At 60.0% G+C, this 12,754-nt stretch overlaps 3 protein-coding genes across 8 annotated transcripts; all 3 read left to right on the top strand.

The window, feature by feature from the left end:
- Positions 1 to 31: 31 nt before the first annotated feature.
- On the top strand, positions 32 to 4,619 carry MAZ (MYC associated zinc finger protein). 2 transcript variants are annotated; one of them, XM_029221762.1, is made up of 6 exons: positions 32 to 319; positions 403 to 1,259; positions 1,669 to 1,732; positions 2,008 to 2,179; positions 2,993 to 3,217; positions 3,526 to 4,619. In XM_029221762.1, the coding sequence occupies exons 1-5, from the start codon at positions 128 to 130 to the stop codon at positions 3,193 to 3,195; spliced, it is 1,488 nt and encodes a 495-aa protein (XP_029077595.1). In that variant the 5' UTR covers positions 32 to 127; the 3' UTR covers positions 3,196 to 3,217; positions 3,526 to 4,619. The 2 variants fall into 2 exon arrangements, with proteins under 2 accessions (XP_029077595.1, XP_029077596.1); XM_029221763.1 differs by lacking the exon at positions 2,993 to 3,217.
- Positions 4,620 to 5,709: 1,090 nt separating this feature from the next.
- On the top strand, positions 5,710 to 10,209 carry PRRT2 (proline rich transmembrane protein 2). 3 transcript variants are annotated; one of them, XM_029220400.1, is made up of 3 exons: positions 5,710 to 7,554; positions 7,911 to 8,043; positions 10,049 to 10,209. In XM_029220400.1, the coding sequence occupies exons 1-3, from the start codon at positions 6,634 to 6,636 to the stop codon at positions 10,060 to 10,062; spliced, it is 1,068 nt and encodes a 355-aa protein (XP_029076233.1). In that variant the 5' UTR covers positions 5,710 to 6,633; the 3' UTR covers positions 10,063 to 10,209. The 3 variants fall into 3 exon arrangements, with proteins under 3 accessions (XP_029076233.1, XP_029076232.1, XP_029076231.1); XM_029220399.1 differs by lacking the exon at positions 10,049 to 10,209 and having other exon boundaries at positions 7,911 to 8,238; XM_029220398.1 differs by lacking the exon at positions 10,049 to 10,209 and having other exon boundaries at positions 5,710 to 5,880; positions 6,569 to 8,065.
- Positions 8,021 to 12,650, top strand: PAGR1 (PAXIP1 associated glutamate rich protein 1). 3 transcript variants are annotated; one of them, XM_029220403.1, is made up of 4 exons: positions 8,021 to 8,043; positions 10,049 to 10,550; positions 10,751 to 10,833; positions 12,238 to 12,607. In XM_029220403.1, exons 2-4 carry the CDS (start codon positions 10,069 to 10,071, stop codon positions 12,435 to 12,437), a joined length of 765 nt encoding a protein of 254 aa, XP_029076236.1. In that variant the 5' UTR covers positions 8,021 to 8,043; positions 10,049 to 10,068; the 3' UTR covers positions 12,438 to 12,607. The 3 variants fall into 3 exon arrangements, with proteins under 3 accessions (XP_029076236.1, XP_029076234.1, XP_029076235.1); XM_029220402.1 differs by lacking the exon at positions 8,021 to 8,043 and adding an exon at positions 9,685 to 9,701; XM_029220401.1 differs by lacking the exon at positions 8,021 to 8,043 and having other exon boundaries at positions 8,328 to 10,550; positions 12,238 to 12,650.
- Positions 12,651 to 12,754: the final 104 nt, after the last annotated feature.

Below are 12,754 nucleotides of genomic sequence, written 5' to 3'. Positions count from 1 at the left end.
AGGCCGCCCACCCCCCGGGAGTCCAGGCCCAGCACGGGGAAGGGGGGCGGTGCCCCGAGCCCGGGCCCCGCGCGGCCCGCGCCCCCGGCCCCCGCTGAGCCCCGGGGGCCCCGCCGTGGCCGAGGCCATGTTCCCCGTGTTCCCTTGCACGCTGCTGGCCCCCCCCTTCCCCGTGCTGGGCCTGGACTCCCGGGGGGTGGGCGGCCTCATGAACTCCTTCCCGCCACCTCAGGGTCACGCCCAGAACCCCCTGCAGGTCGGGGCTGAGCTCCAGTCCCGCTTCTTTGCCTCCCAGGGCTGCGCCCAGAGTCCATTCCAGGTGAGTAGGGGCCGGCCGTGGCGGGCCGGGCTGGGAGGGCGCCGACCTGCGGCCGCGGCCCACACGGCGCCTTGTTTTCGCAGGCCGCGCCGGCGCCCCCACCCACGCCCCAGGCCCCGGCGGCCGAGCCCCTCCAGGTGGACTTGCTCCCGGTTCTTGCCGCCGCCCAGGAGTCCGCCGCCGCCGCCGCCGCGGCCGCCGCCGCTGCCGCCGCCGCCGCCGTTGCTGCTGCGCCCCCGGCCCCGGCCACCGCCTCCACTGTGGACACAGCGGCTCTGAAGCAGCCCCCGGCGCCCCCTCCGCCGCCCCCTCCGGTGTCGGCGCCCGCCGCTGAGGCCGCGCCCCCTGTCTCTGCCGCCACCATCGCCGCAGCCGCGGCCACCGCCGTCGTTGCCCCAACCTCGACGGTCGCCGTGGCCCCGGTCGCATCTGCCTTGGAGAAGAAGACAAAGAGCAAGGGGCCCTACATCTGTGCCCTGTGCGCCAAGGAGTTCAAGAACGGCTACAATCTCCGGAGGCACGAGGCCATCCACACGGGAGCCAAAGCCGGCCGGGTCCCTTCGGGTGCTATGAAGATGCCCACCATGGTGCCCCTGAGCCTCCTGAGCGTGCCTCAGCTGAGCGGAGCCGGCGGGGGAGGGGGAGAAGCGGGTGCCGGCGGCGGAGCGGCCGCAGTGGCCGCCGGTGGCGTGGTGACCACGACCGCCTCGGGAAAGCGCATCCGGAAGAACCACGCCTGCGAGATGTGCGGCAAGGCTTTCCGCGACGTCTACCACCTGAACCGACACAAGCTGTCGCACTCGGACGAGAAGCCCTACCAGTGCCCGGTGTGCCAGCAGCGCTTCAAGCGCAAGGACCGCATGAGCTACCACGTGCGCTCACATGACGGCGCTGTGCACAAGCCCTACAACTGCTCCCACTGTGGCAAGAGCTTCTCCCGGTGTGCACGGGGCTTCGGCCGCCCACTAGGCGGGTGGGGAGGGAGGGACGGTCGGCGGTGGAGGTGGCCTGGCCTTGGCTGGTGGGGAGGGAGGGAGGGAGGTTTCTGAGAATGGGGACAGGGAGCCACTCCCAGGGAGGAGGGCGGACAGCCTCTCCTGGTTACCAGGGAGCAGGGGGTGGTGCTTAGCAAAGGAGGTGGGTTCTTGGGTTGTAGGACAGCCTCGAGTGGGAGGAGGCCGAGGCAGCCCTGCACCAGAGGAGGGATTTCCTGCCTTACCAGGACTCTGAAACCCCGGGCTTGGGAGAAAATGTAGGGACCCAGGGAAAGGCTTGCTGTACAGTGTTAGGCAGACTCGGGGACACCTCCACACTCCACGGCCCTAACCCCAACCCCAACGTATCCCCAGGCCGGATCACCTCAACAGTCACGTCAGACAAGTGCACTCAACAGAACGGCCCTTCAAATGTGAGGTAGGAAGCCCGCCTCCTCCTGTCCTGGTTTTCATGATTTTGATCCTCATTGTAGTTGTCTGAGTTCAGCCTCTCAGACCCCCTTTTTCTCTCTCTTCTTTTTGCTTTTTCACTCCATTTTTTCATCCCTTCTTCAAGGCCTCATCATCTCACTCCCATTTCCTACAGATCAAAGATCCCCAAGGCTCTGATTCCTTTAACCTCTTGCCCCCCTCTCCCTACTACCCGAAGCTTTAACTCTCCTGACACCCCCCACGCCCCTCCCCCCTCCCCAGAAATGTGAGGCAGCTTTTGCTACGAAGGATCGGCTGCGGGCCCACACAGTACGACACGAGGAGAAGGTGCCATGTCATGTGTGTGGCAAGATGTTGAGCTCGGCTTATATTTCGGACCACATGAAGGTGCACAGCCAGGGCCCTCACCATGTCTGTGAGCTCTGCAACAAAGGTACACGCTGAGAGGTGCCGGGGGTGGGGTGGGGGACAAAGGGTGGGGACAAAACCAGAGGCCCTTCCACAGATGTGGGTTAAAGGTGCTGTAGCCAAGAGCTCGTGGCATCTAGAGCCCTTTAGAAAGCAAATGAAGCAACATTGGGATGACTAAACATCATCACTAAGTTCGAAGAGGTCATGGCTTGAGGAGATGATCTACCAGAAAGAGTCCACCTCTGGGTGTGTGTGGGGAGATGGGAGGGGGACACAACTGCTTTGGGGAAGGAGTGGTCAAGAGAGCCAGTTCCCAAGGGTCAGAAGGCAAGGTTTCAGCTGTGCAGCCACAAGTTCTTGTCTTCAGCTCCTGGGGCAGGTGGAGTACAATGGCAGGGATTTAACAAGTACTCGCCCTGCCTCAGTAGTAGAGAAAGCTGCTTTTAAACAAATTCACTTCTTCACTGAGTAACCGGTCTGAGACTACATGGGGCACTGGAGGGAGGGGACACAGCCGTCTCTGCTGAGGGTCAACTCTTCAAGTGGCTAGGAATCAGTGTCCGGTCACCCCAGGAGAGATCCCCCAGCCACAGAGGATGGGTTCTGTGGATACCAAGGCCCAAAAGCCAACACCACTCAACCAGTTCTCAAGCTCAGGGAGGAGCTATGCCCCACCAGCCCCAGCAGAGTAGTTGGCCCCAGGCTACCAAGGATATGGTGGGAGGAGGACAGGGCCATCTGAGGAGGGTGTCCCCAGCCTAGGAGAACAACCCCGTCTCTGGGGTCTCCGCCTGGCTGACCCCCACCCCCCCATCCCAATCCACCCCCCCCATAGGCTTCACCACGGCAGCATACCTGCGCATCCACGCGGTGAAGGACCATGGGCTCCAGGCCCCGCGGGCTGACCGCATCCTGTGCAAGCTGTGCAGCGTGCACTGCAAGACCCCTGCCCAGCTGGCCGGCCACATGCAGACCCATCTGGGGGGGGCCGCCCCCCCTGTCCCGGGAGACGCCCCCCAGCCACAGCCCACCTGCTGAGGGGGACCCCCGCACCCACCAGGCAAGGCGTGGGGCATGGCTGGGGGGGGTGGGAAGGGGCGTGTGGGACGAGGGGGCTCAAAGGGCCCAATAGGGGATCTTAGGAAGGCCAGGGATGCCCATCTATCACCCAAGTTAGGGAGACTTCTGGGGACAGGGAGGGCCTTTCAGGAGAACTGGGTAAGGATGCGGGCCAAAATCTCTGGGGACCAAACAGGAATTGAGCAACGGCTGTGTCCCACGGGAGGTTGTCTGGGAAAGAGTCTGGGGCAAGGGGCAAGGTTCTTGCCATTCAGATTGCACTGTGATTTGGTGTTTCTCACCTTACAGGTACAGGTGAGGTCTGTCCAATGGCGGCAGCGGCGGCGGCGGCGGCGGCGGCAGCGGCAGTGGCAGCCCCTCCCACAGCTGTGGGCTCCCTCTCGGGGGCCGAGGGGGTGCCTGTGAGCTCTCAGCCACTTCCCTCCCAGCCCTGGTGAGCTCCAAGTTGGTGGGGGGGAGAGGGGAGAATGGAGGAAAGTCCCTTGGTACCATCTCCTCTTCCCCTCTCTCTTCCCACCAATTCCTCACTATTTCCCCCATCAACCAAGGAGCCTCCAGAAGGAAAGGAGGAAGAAGTGTTTTTCTTAGGGGAATTCGCTAGGTTTTAATGATTTGTTTCTCCTGCTCCTCTCTTCTCCCTATCAGACCTGACCCCACACACACCTGTCCCCTCGGTTGTGTTGAGGCCCCCTGGACAGTGGGCAGGGGTGGCAGAGGACAGGAGTGGCCACTGCCCTCACCCCCTCTCCTCTCTGTAACCCCCTGCCCTGCCCTTCCAGGGATTTGTGAGCCTTTCCCTCGATGGTCCTTCTTGCTCTCCTCCTTCCAGTGTCCCCCTACTGTTTGCTGCCCCTCCCTGGGGAGTTGGTGCTTTTTTTTTTTTTTTTTCCAGGGGGAGGGAGGAGAGGAAGGAGGGAAATCAAAAATTCTGTCCCAGAGAGGGGGAAAGGTGAGATTTGAGGAGGGGCAGAAACAGGGAAGGCAGAGGTTATACTTTCATAAGGTGGGATGGTTTGGGGTCAGGCCCTAAACATCATCCTGCTTGAGAATCTGTCAGGGGAAAACAAGTCAAGGGGAGCAAAAGAAGGAGCCACTAGGGCCAGAGGCAGGACAAGAGATGGAATCTTAGGGGGCCAGGGTAAATGGGGGGATCCAGGGACTAGAGGTGCTTCCTGGGGGTGGGGGGAATGCAGCCACAGTGTCTCCCCCTTCCCTCTTCCACCCCAGCTCCATCCCTGGCCTTTTCTTTTCATCCCTTCCCCCTTGACAGAAGCTGTGGCCCTGGCCATGTCATCGTGTTCCTGTGTCCCCTGCATGTTCCCCACCCTTCACCCCCTCCTTTTGCGCGGACCCCATTACAATAAATTTTAAATAAAAACCTGTCTCTGACTCAATGAATGAATTGCTCTCACCAAGCTCCCTATCCCCACCCCTAAGGGGATTCTTAGGCCTGTTGTCTGTCCCAGTCCTGCTCTGCCCTGTGCAGCTCTGGGGCTCTGGCTCCTTCCTCCCCAGAGGCAGTATCAGTGGCTGCAGTCCAGATTCAGGGTGGGGCTGAGGCTCCGGTGACTGTGGAGAGCACGTTCCAGGACTCCGGAGTCTCTGGGGAATACCCAGTCAGCACAGGCCCAGAATAGCCCCTGGAGGTTTGAAGAGGCCTGGGTCAGAAACCCAAACAGTTGTGGGACATAAATGCTGCTTTCCCCCATCCAGGCCGATTGCCTGCTGCTCAGCCAAATACCTGCACACCCTTAAGGCCCTGAGAGTTGATGGGTGATGTAGCTGCGAAAAGACTGGGCAACTCTGAGCCCTAAGACTGGGAACAATGAGGTTGAGAATAAAAACTGCACTTTTCCCCATTTGTTCTCTTCATTCTTGGTGTGGTCCAACCTGCTTTTACTCGGGCTCTGCCGCAGCCCCCTCCTGCTGTTCCAGACTGCTCTTGCAGCCTCTACCCTGCCCCCTGCAATTCCCTTCCCAGTCCTTGCTCTGACCCTTACAAGGACCTTTTCTTGAGCCTTCCAGTACCCATTTCTGCTGCTGCTTCCTTGGGGGTAGAGGGCCTTCCTGTTCGGCAGGCTCCCTTTTCTTGAAACCCCACCCCGGTCGTCCTCTGCAGCCTCCCCAAGTCTTGCCTCATCTCCTCTTCTTTCTGCTTGTAGGGGTGCCTCCACCTGGTCCTGCCTGTCCCACTGGTCCTGTCTTCTCGCAGACCCCTCTCCGTTTCCCCCAACCCCCTGCCTCTGCCAGGACCCCCGGTGACCGTTGGCGGGAGGGGGCTGGGGCATGGGAAGGAGGCACCCCCAGGTGGCGCGCGGGGGAAGGGCCAGGGAGCGGCGCTAGTGGTCCCCCGGCCGGTTGCCCAGGTAACGCGGGGCCTGGCACGCGTGGCTCCCTCCGGCTGGCCGAGAGGGGCGGGAGGCGTGCAAGGGGCGGGGGCGGTGCGCGGCAGCGGAGCGTAGGGGAGGGGACCTGAGAGGAGGGGAGGAGGGGATGAGCAGAGGGGAGGGGAGACCCGCCGCCTCCCTCCCTCGCTCGCTGACTTGCTCCCTCCCGGGCTGCGGCTGCTGCAACCGCGGCGGTGGCGGTGGCGGTGGCGGCGGCGGCGGCAGCAGCGGGAGCAGTTTGGAGGCCGGCGTCGAGGTGAGACGGGAATGGACTGAGGCTGCGGGTAGGAGTGGACGGACAGAGAGCGGACGCCGGGAGGGCTGTACGGGAATTCGGGCGCCTGGCGGACTGGCTGGTGGTGCTGGGCGCACCACGCCAATGGGAGGAAGCGGCGCCGGTCCCCCGGGCGCGAGGAAGTCCCTGGGAGAGGGGCTGGGAAGGGGCTCAGAGGAGATGCCCAGGTCCCCCAGGGAGGGGCGCGGGCGTCTACGCCCCAAAGGCGCATCAAGCAAACCGCACCGCTGGGCGCCCAGGGAGGAAGGGAGGATGGATGCAGGGGGAGTGGAATGCGAGTTTCGGGGTTCTCTGCCCAGTCTGCCTATCGGAGTGCATGAGTCTCTGAACAGCTTGTTGATTTTGGGGTGCTGTGGTATCTACTAGGATCTGAGAGTCTGGATCTTGTTGGGTGGACCCAGGAAGAGACCATGGGGAGGATCCTGTTTACAAAAGGGTTCATCTTCCCAGGGCTCGCTAACCAGAAGACTGAGCAGAGCACTCCTCCCCAGAGATGTCCCACCCCAAAGCAAAGGAAAGCCCAACTTTTCTTCCTTTCCCCAGAGGCAGCCCAAGGCTGGCCCTGAGATAGGAGCATTGCCCTCTTGGGCTGCAGTGCTGAGAGCTACCTCTTCCCTCCTCACACTAAGCCTGTCTCCTCCTCTTCCAGGATTTGCTGCTGTCTCTGCTGCTCTATCCTTCCCACAGAGGCCCTCTCCCCTCTCCTATCTCAAGATGGCAGCCAGCAGCTCTGAGGTCTCTGAGATGAAGGGGGTAGAGGAGGGTCCCCAGACCCAGGGAGAAGGGCCTGGCCATTCTGAAGCCGGAACTGGTCCTCCCCAGATCCCAGCTGGGGTCCCAGATAAGCCAGAGACCCTGCAGCCAGGCCTAGACATCACTGGGGCCCCTGTGGACCCAGAGCCCAAGGCTGGGCTGGCTCCAGAAACCACAGAGATCCCAACCGTGGCCCCAGAAACAGCTCAGGCCAGAGACCTCAGCTCAAACCCAGGAGGGGAATCAAAGGCCAAGTCCAGCACCGAAGAAACATGCCAAGAGCTAGCATCCAAACCAGAAGTGAGCAAAGAGGCCACTGCAAACCAGGGGTCCAACCTGGAATCCGCAGCCCCACTTGAGCCAGCCTCAGAGCCTGCTCCCCAGCTGGACCCCCAGCTGGACCCCCAGCCAGACCCTCAGCCAGACCCCCAGCCAGCTTCCCAGCCCACCTCCAAGCCAGTCCTTCAGCCAGAGCCCCCTACCCAGGAGGACCCCACCTCTGAGGTCCTGACTGAAAACGTGGGAGAAAAGCAGGAGAATGGGGCAGTGGTTCCCCTGCAGGCTGGTGATGGTGATGGGGAAGAGGGTCCAGCCCTCCAGCCTCACTCACCACCCTCAACAAAAACCCCCCCAGCCAATGGGGCTCCACCCCGTGTGCTGCAGCAGCTGGTTGAGGAGGATAGACTAGGAAGGGCTCACAGTGGGCATTCAGGATCTCCCCGAGGTAGCCTGAGCCGCCACCCTAGTTCCCAGCTGGCAGGGTCTGGGGTGGAGGGGGGTGAAGGCACCCAGAAACCTCGGGACTACATCATCCTCGCCATCCTGTCCTGCTTCTGCCCCATGTGGCCTGTCAACATCGTGGCCTTCGCTTATGCCGTCATGGTGAGCCCCAAGGGACCCTGGCCCAGGCCTGCTGTGGCTCCCAGCTTCCTGCCAGTGCTGGGACAGAGCCCCAGGAGTAACCTTGCCTTCCCTCCCCTTTCTGCATGGACCTCACTTCCCAATTACAGGGCCTTTCCTTGCCTCTTCCTAGGATTTCACCTTCTGAGCCCTACCTCTTCAGGTGGGAGGGAAGTTGAGACATTTCACACAGCCTTACTGACCTGTGCCCTCCTCCTGCTGCCTCTCCAATCCCCTTCCTCCCTTAACCACTGCTACAAACTGGCCTGTCTCCTTTGGACGACTCTCACACCTGATCCCGGCTGGGCTGGTGCCCCCACCCCTCACCCTAACCCCAGTCCCGGAACAGCCTGCAGCAGGGGGACGTGGATGGGGCCCAGCGTCTGGGTCGCGTGGCCAAGCTCTTAAGCATCGTGGCGCTGGTAGGGGGGGTCCTCATCATCATCGCCTCCTGCGTCATCAACTTAGGCGGTGAGTGGGGGTCTGGGACAGGCTGGGAGGAATGGAAGGGTTGGCAAGGGCAGCTTTACTAACCCCTGCCCCTGATCTCTCCTGTCTGTCCTCCCTACTTCTTTGTCTCTCCTTGTCTCCCCTCCCCCCCCAACTGTCTCTGTCTGTCCCTCCCTCTCCTCTCCCACAGTGTATAAGTGAGGGGCTCTGCCCTGCATTCCAAGACTTTTTTTCCTGTTGGGAGCTGCCTTGGGCCCATCCTCCCCTGCGGGGAGCCCAATCCATGGCCCAGGCCCGCACCCATAGGGACCAAGGGAGCCTGAGAGGCCTTGTTTACAGCTTCTTTCCTGCTCCTGCATCCTGCCAGGCTCCTCTGCCAACCGTAGGCCTCCCTTCTCCCTGCACTGTTTCCAACTTCCCTGCACTCCTGCCTGCATCCCCTCCAGCCTCTTGGCTTCCCTATCCCTGCACTTCTGGAAACCTCCTTGCACTTCTGGAAACCTCCCTGAACATCTCCCAAACTCTCTTTGCTCTCAGCCTCCCAGCATCTCTCCCCACCTTCCTGCACCACAACCTCCCGAGAATTTCCTGCACCTCAACCCTGGTCTCCCTTTCCCAACTTTCATTGTCTCAGCATCCTCCCTCATTCCTTTCTTCCTTCTCTCCTTATTCATCTCCCTTTCCCTCTCCACATCCTCCACCCCCTTCCTCTTCCTGCCTCCTCATTGCCCCTCAGCATCCTCTCCTCCACCCTCCTCCACCGTTCATTCTGCAAAAACTCCAGCACTTAGATCAGGCTGGGGGAGGGGAGCAGTGTCAGGAGAGGGCTCCCTAGCCCGGGCTCCGACTGTTCCCAGCTGGGACCACCCAGGTCCGGACGCCCCCATGGTGCCTCGGGGTCGCAGCGCTGGCAAGCCAGGCCTCGTTTGGAGACTTGTGCAGGGGTGGCCAGTACTGTTCCGAACACGCACCTGGGAGAAGGGAGGGGCGCTGCTGTTGACTCTCCCCGGTCAGCCTGAGTTGACCTACCCCACCTGGGCTTTTTAAACCCAGTCAGAGAACTCGTTGGGGCTGGGGTCATTCACGTGCTTTGTAACGAAAGAACCCAAAAAATAGGACCAAAGCTCCCAGCTGCAGGGAGCAAGGGAGGGGCGGAGAGGTCTATGATTATTTTTTAAGAGGACGAGAGAGGTTTGGGGGGCGGGGACCGAACCACAACGCGGTTCCGAGTTGGCGGGGTTTTTTTTCCCCCTAAAAAAAGAAAAGTGTAGGGAAAAAACCTAAAAGTCTAAAAGCAAAACAAAACAAAAGGATACGCCAAACAGATTCTCCCTTTTTGTATGCCGGATGCTGCATGAGTCTGAAACACCAATAAACGGAGACTGCATGAGACTCGCCTCCAGCCTCAGTTGGTCCGTACGTGCGTGCGCCGCTGGGGCCCGAGGTACTGCCTCCTTTTGGGCAGAACCTATTGGGTGGTTTGCGCATGCGCCGCCCAGGTGGCCATCTTTACTATGGGCCGAAGCCTATCATTCCGGAGCGCCTATCTGCGCGTGTGCAAGCCTTCCCTTGCTGTCCTCTTCCAAGTAGCTTTGACTAAAACTGAGCCTCCCGCGCGATCTCTGTGCGCCTGCGTACTGTGACCGTGCGCAGCCTGGGAGGCGGGTCTTAGCTCCTAGGTGCGTATGGCAGCTGAGGTGGTGAAACTTCGAGGTTTGGGGAGAGGGTGCCGGATCCAGGTGTAGAAAGGGGCGGTATCAAGGCGAGAAGAGCGGGTCCGCCCCTCTCCCGCCTGGAAAGTGGTTTCTGCCGGCCCCTGGGAACACCGGAGTACCGGATCTCGATCCGTGGGGGCGGGGTCCTTGGAGCGGACGGAGCGCCCCCTCTTGGGAACAGGCGGTCCATTCGCAGGGACTGCTGTTGGAGCCTGATTGGTTAGAGAGACATTCCCTAAACCTCTGGGGAGCCCAACCCTTGGGGTTGGGGGATCCCCAGTTCATTACTCCTGCATCTCCTATCATCGCAGGGCCCCTTCCCTAGTGACATATGTCCCTTGTCCGGGGCCATGGAGACATTGCAGCCACCACGGCGGCGCCTCTGTCTGAAGAAGGGGAAGTGACCTCCGGCCTCCAGGCTCTGGCCGTGGAGGATACCGGAGGCCCCTCTGCTTCGGCCGATCAAGCCGAGGAAGAGGGGGAAGGAGGCCGGGAGGAGGCTGAGCATGAGGGGTCCGGGGCCGAGGAGGTGCAGGGAGAAGCCCCCAGCACTGAGGGGGAAGAGCATGCCAAGGGAGAATCCGAGGACTGGTGCGTGCCCTGCAGCGATGAAGAGGTGGAGCTGCCCGCGGATGGGCAGTCCTGGATGCCACCCCCCTCGGAAATCCAAAGGCTCTATGAACTGCTGGCTGCCCACGGCACTCTGGAGCTACAGGCTGAGATCCTGCCCCGCCGGCCACCCACACCTGAGGCCCAGAGTGAAGAGGAGAGATCCGATGAGGAGCCAGAGACCAAAGAGGAGGAAGAGGAAAAGTGAGGGCACACCCTTACACCTTGTCCTTGAGGCTGCTCCCCTGATGCCGGGAGGAAGTAGGGAGGGGAGGTGGGACCCAGGAGCATGGGAAGTGGAGGGAGGGAAGAGAGCCGGAGAGGAAGAGCCAGCAGGCTGTGGAGAAGTGGGGGTGTTTGGGGGGGACCACCCTCACCTTTCACTCTCTGTCCCCCTGTCCCAGACCGTACATGCCCACAGAATTTGACTTTGATGATGAGCCAATGACACCAAAGGACTCCCTGATTGACCGGAGACGCACCCCAGGTACAGACAAGAGGGGAGAATTGGGGTGGTGGTGAAGGGCCTCTGCTTCCACTTACTCAGAAAGTGACTCCCTAAAAGATGCCTTTGCTTGGTGCCTTGATATCTACAGAACTTGTTTCAGGAGAGAGCATGCCCCCAGTGGTGCCATCCTTCCAGCTTTGGTGGTCCCCTATCTTCCGCAGATAATTCCATCATGCTTCCCATTCCTTTGATCTCAGTCCCCCCCCCAGAAGGCCAAGTCGTTATCATTATTATCTAGATCCACATCCCTACACTACTGTGTACATCTCCTAATCTGACCCAGTTTCCCATCCCGTGTGCCTTCCTAGAATTTACCCTCGGAGCCATTCTCTTTTTGTTTGCTTGTTTTTTTAATAAATTTCTTTATTTATTTTTGGCTGCTTTGTGTCTTTGTTGCTGCACACGGACTTTCTCTAGTTGCGGCGAGTGGGGGCTACTCTGTTGCGGTGTGCGGGCTTCTCATTGCGGTGGCTTCTCTTGTTGCAGAGCACGGGCTCTAGGCACACGGGCTTCAGTAATTGTGGCACGCGGGCTGTAGAGCATACGCTCAGTAGTTGTGGCACACGGGCTGTAGAGCATACGCTCAGTAGTTGTGGCACACGGGCTTAATTGCTCCGCGGCATGTGGGATCTTCCCGGACCAGGGCTCAAACCCATGTCCCCTGCATTGGCAGGCAGATTCTTAACCACTGTGCCACCAGGGAAGTGCCCCCTCGGAGCCAGTGTTGATTTCTCTTTCTTTTACCCCAGCATTCAAGCCAGCAGCAAGTCTTGTTAGCTCTGCCTGCACCCTTATCCAAGCCACCATCTCTCTTGCCTAGATAGTTGTGGTAGCTCCTAACTGGTCTTCCTGTCGCCAGCCTCAGCAGCCAGAGACGGGTTTATGTTTCAAAACATAAATTGTGTCACTTCTCTGTTTTAAATTCTCCAAAGGATTCCATTTCTGGGGGGCGGGGGTGGGGTGGTGTATGAGTGTGTCAATTGAGAATCCAACCCCGCCCTCCCCCCAGGGCTTCCATGTAAACTAAAAGATCCAAACCCCTTATCGTGGCCTGTAGGTCGTATCTTTGGCCTTATCTTTCCTGTCTCCCTCAGCTCTACATTTCTCATTGGACAGACCTCCCTGTTCTTGCCCTGGGGCTTTTGCACTTGCTCGTCCCCTACCTGGGATGCTTCTCCCCAGTCTTCATATTTCTAGCCCCTTCTCATAATTCAGATCTTCACTGCCCACCCCATCTGAGGCCCCATCCCTAAACCTCAGAACCTCCAGGACAGGCCTGGAAATCTCTGTTCGATGAGCTCCCCAAGTGATTAGTAAGATCCAGGCAGGTCTGGTGCACACTGCCTCACTCGCTTCCACATTTCTCTCATTCCCCTTCTCCAGGAAGCTCAGCCCGGAGCCAGAAACGGGAAGCGCGCCTGGACAAGGTCCTCTCAGACATGAAGCGACACAAGAAGCTGGAGGAGCAGATCCTTCGTACTGGCAGGGACCTCTTCAGCCTGGACTCAGAGGATGCCAGCCCCACCAGCCCCCCGCTCCGGTCCTCAGGAAGTAGTCTCTTCCCCCGGCAGCGGAAATACTGAGCGCTGCTGCCCTTAGGGTGCAGAGTCTGCCTGCTGGGGCCTTGGCCCTTCTTCCCTAACCCAGGCTGCTGGGAAACTTGGGAAGAGGAGAGACACTCCAAGCTCCCAACACAGCACCTTGCCAGAAAGAGGACATACGTGTATGTGTTTATGTTTTCTATTGAACATCTCTTTGGAGACCTGGGCTAAATTTTCTGAATCTAAAATAAAAAATACCAAGTTATCTTCTCTTAGAGGAGGGACTGCAGCTGGAACCGAAACAGCTGTGGAGAGGCAAAATTGTACGCACCCAGATTGGGAAATTAAAGCCAGATGGG

Source organism: Monodon monoceros, unplaced genomic scaffold, assembly GCF_005190385.1.
Source record: "Monodon monoceros isolate NGI ecotype Baffin Bay Population unplaced genomic scaffold, NGI_Narwhal_1 Super_Scaffold_13, whole genome shotgun sequence".
Classification (NCBI taxonomy): domain Eukaryota; kingdom Metazoa; phylum Chordata; class Mammalia; order Artiodactyla; family Monodontidae; genus Monodon; species Monodon monoceros.
Note: the sequence above shows the minus strand (reverse complement) of the source record. Positions and strands in the feature narration are given on the sequence as shown.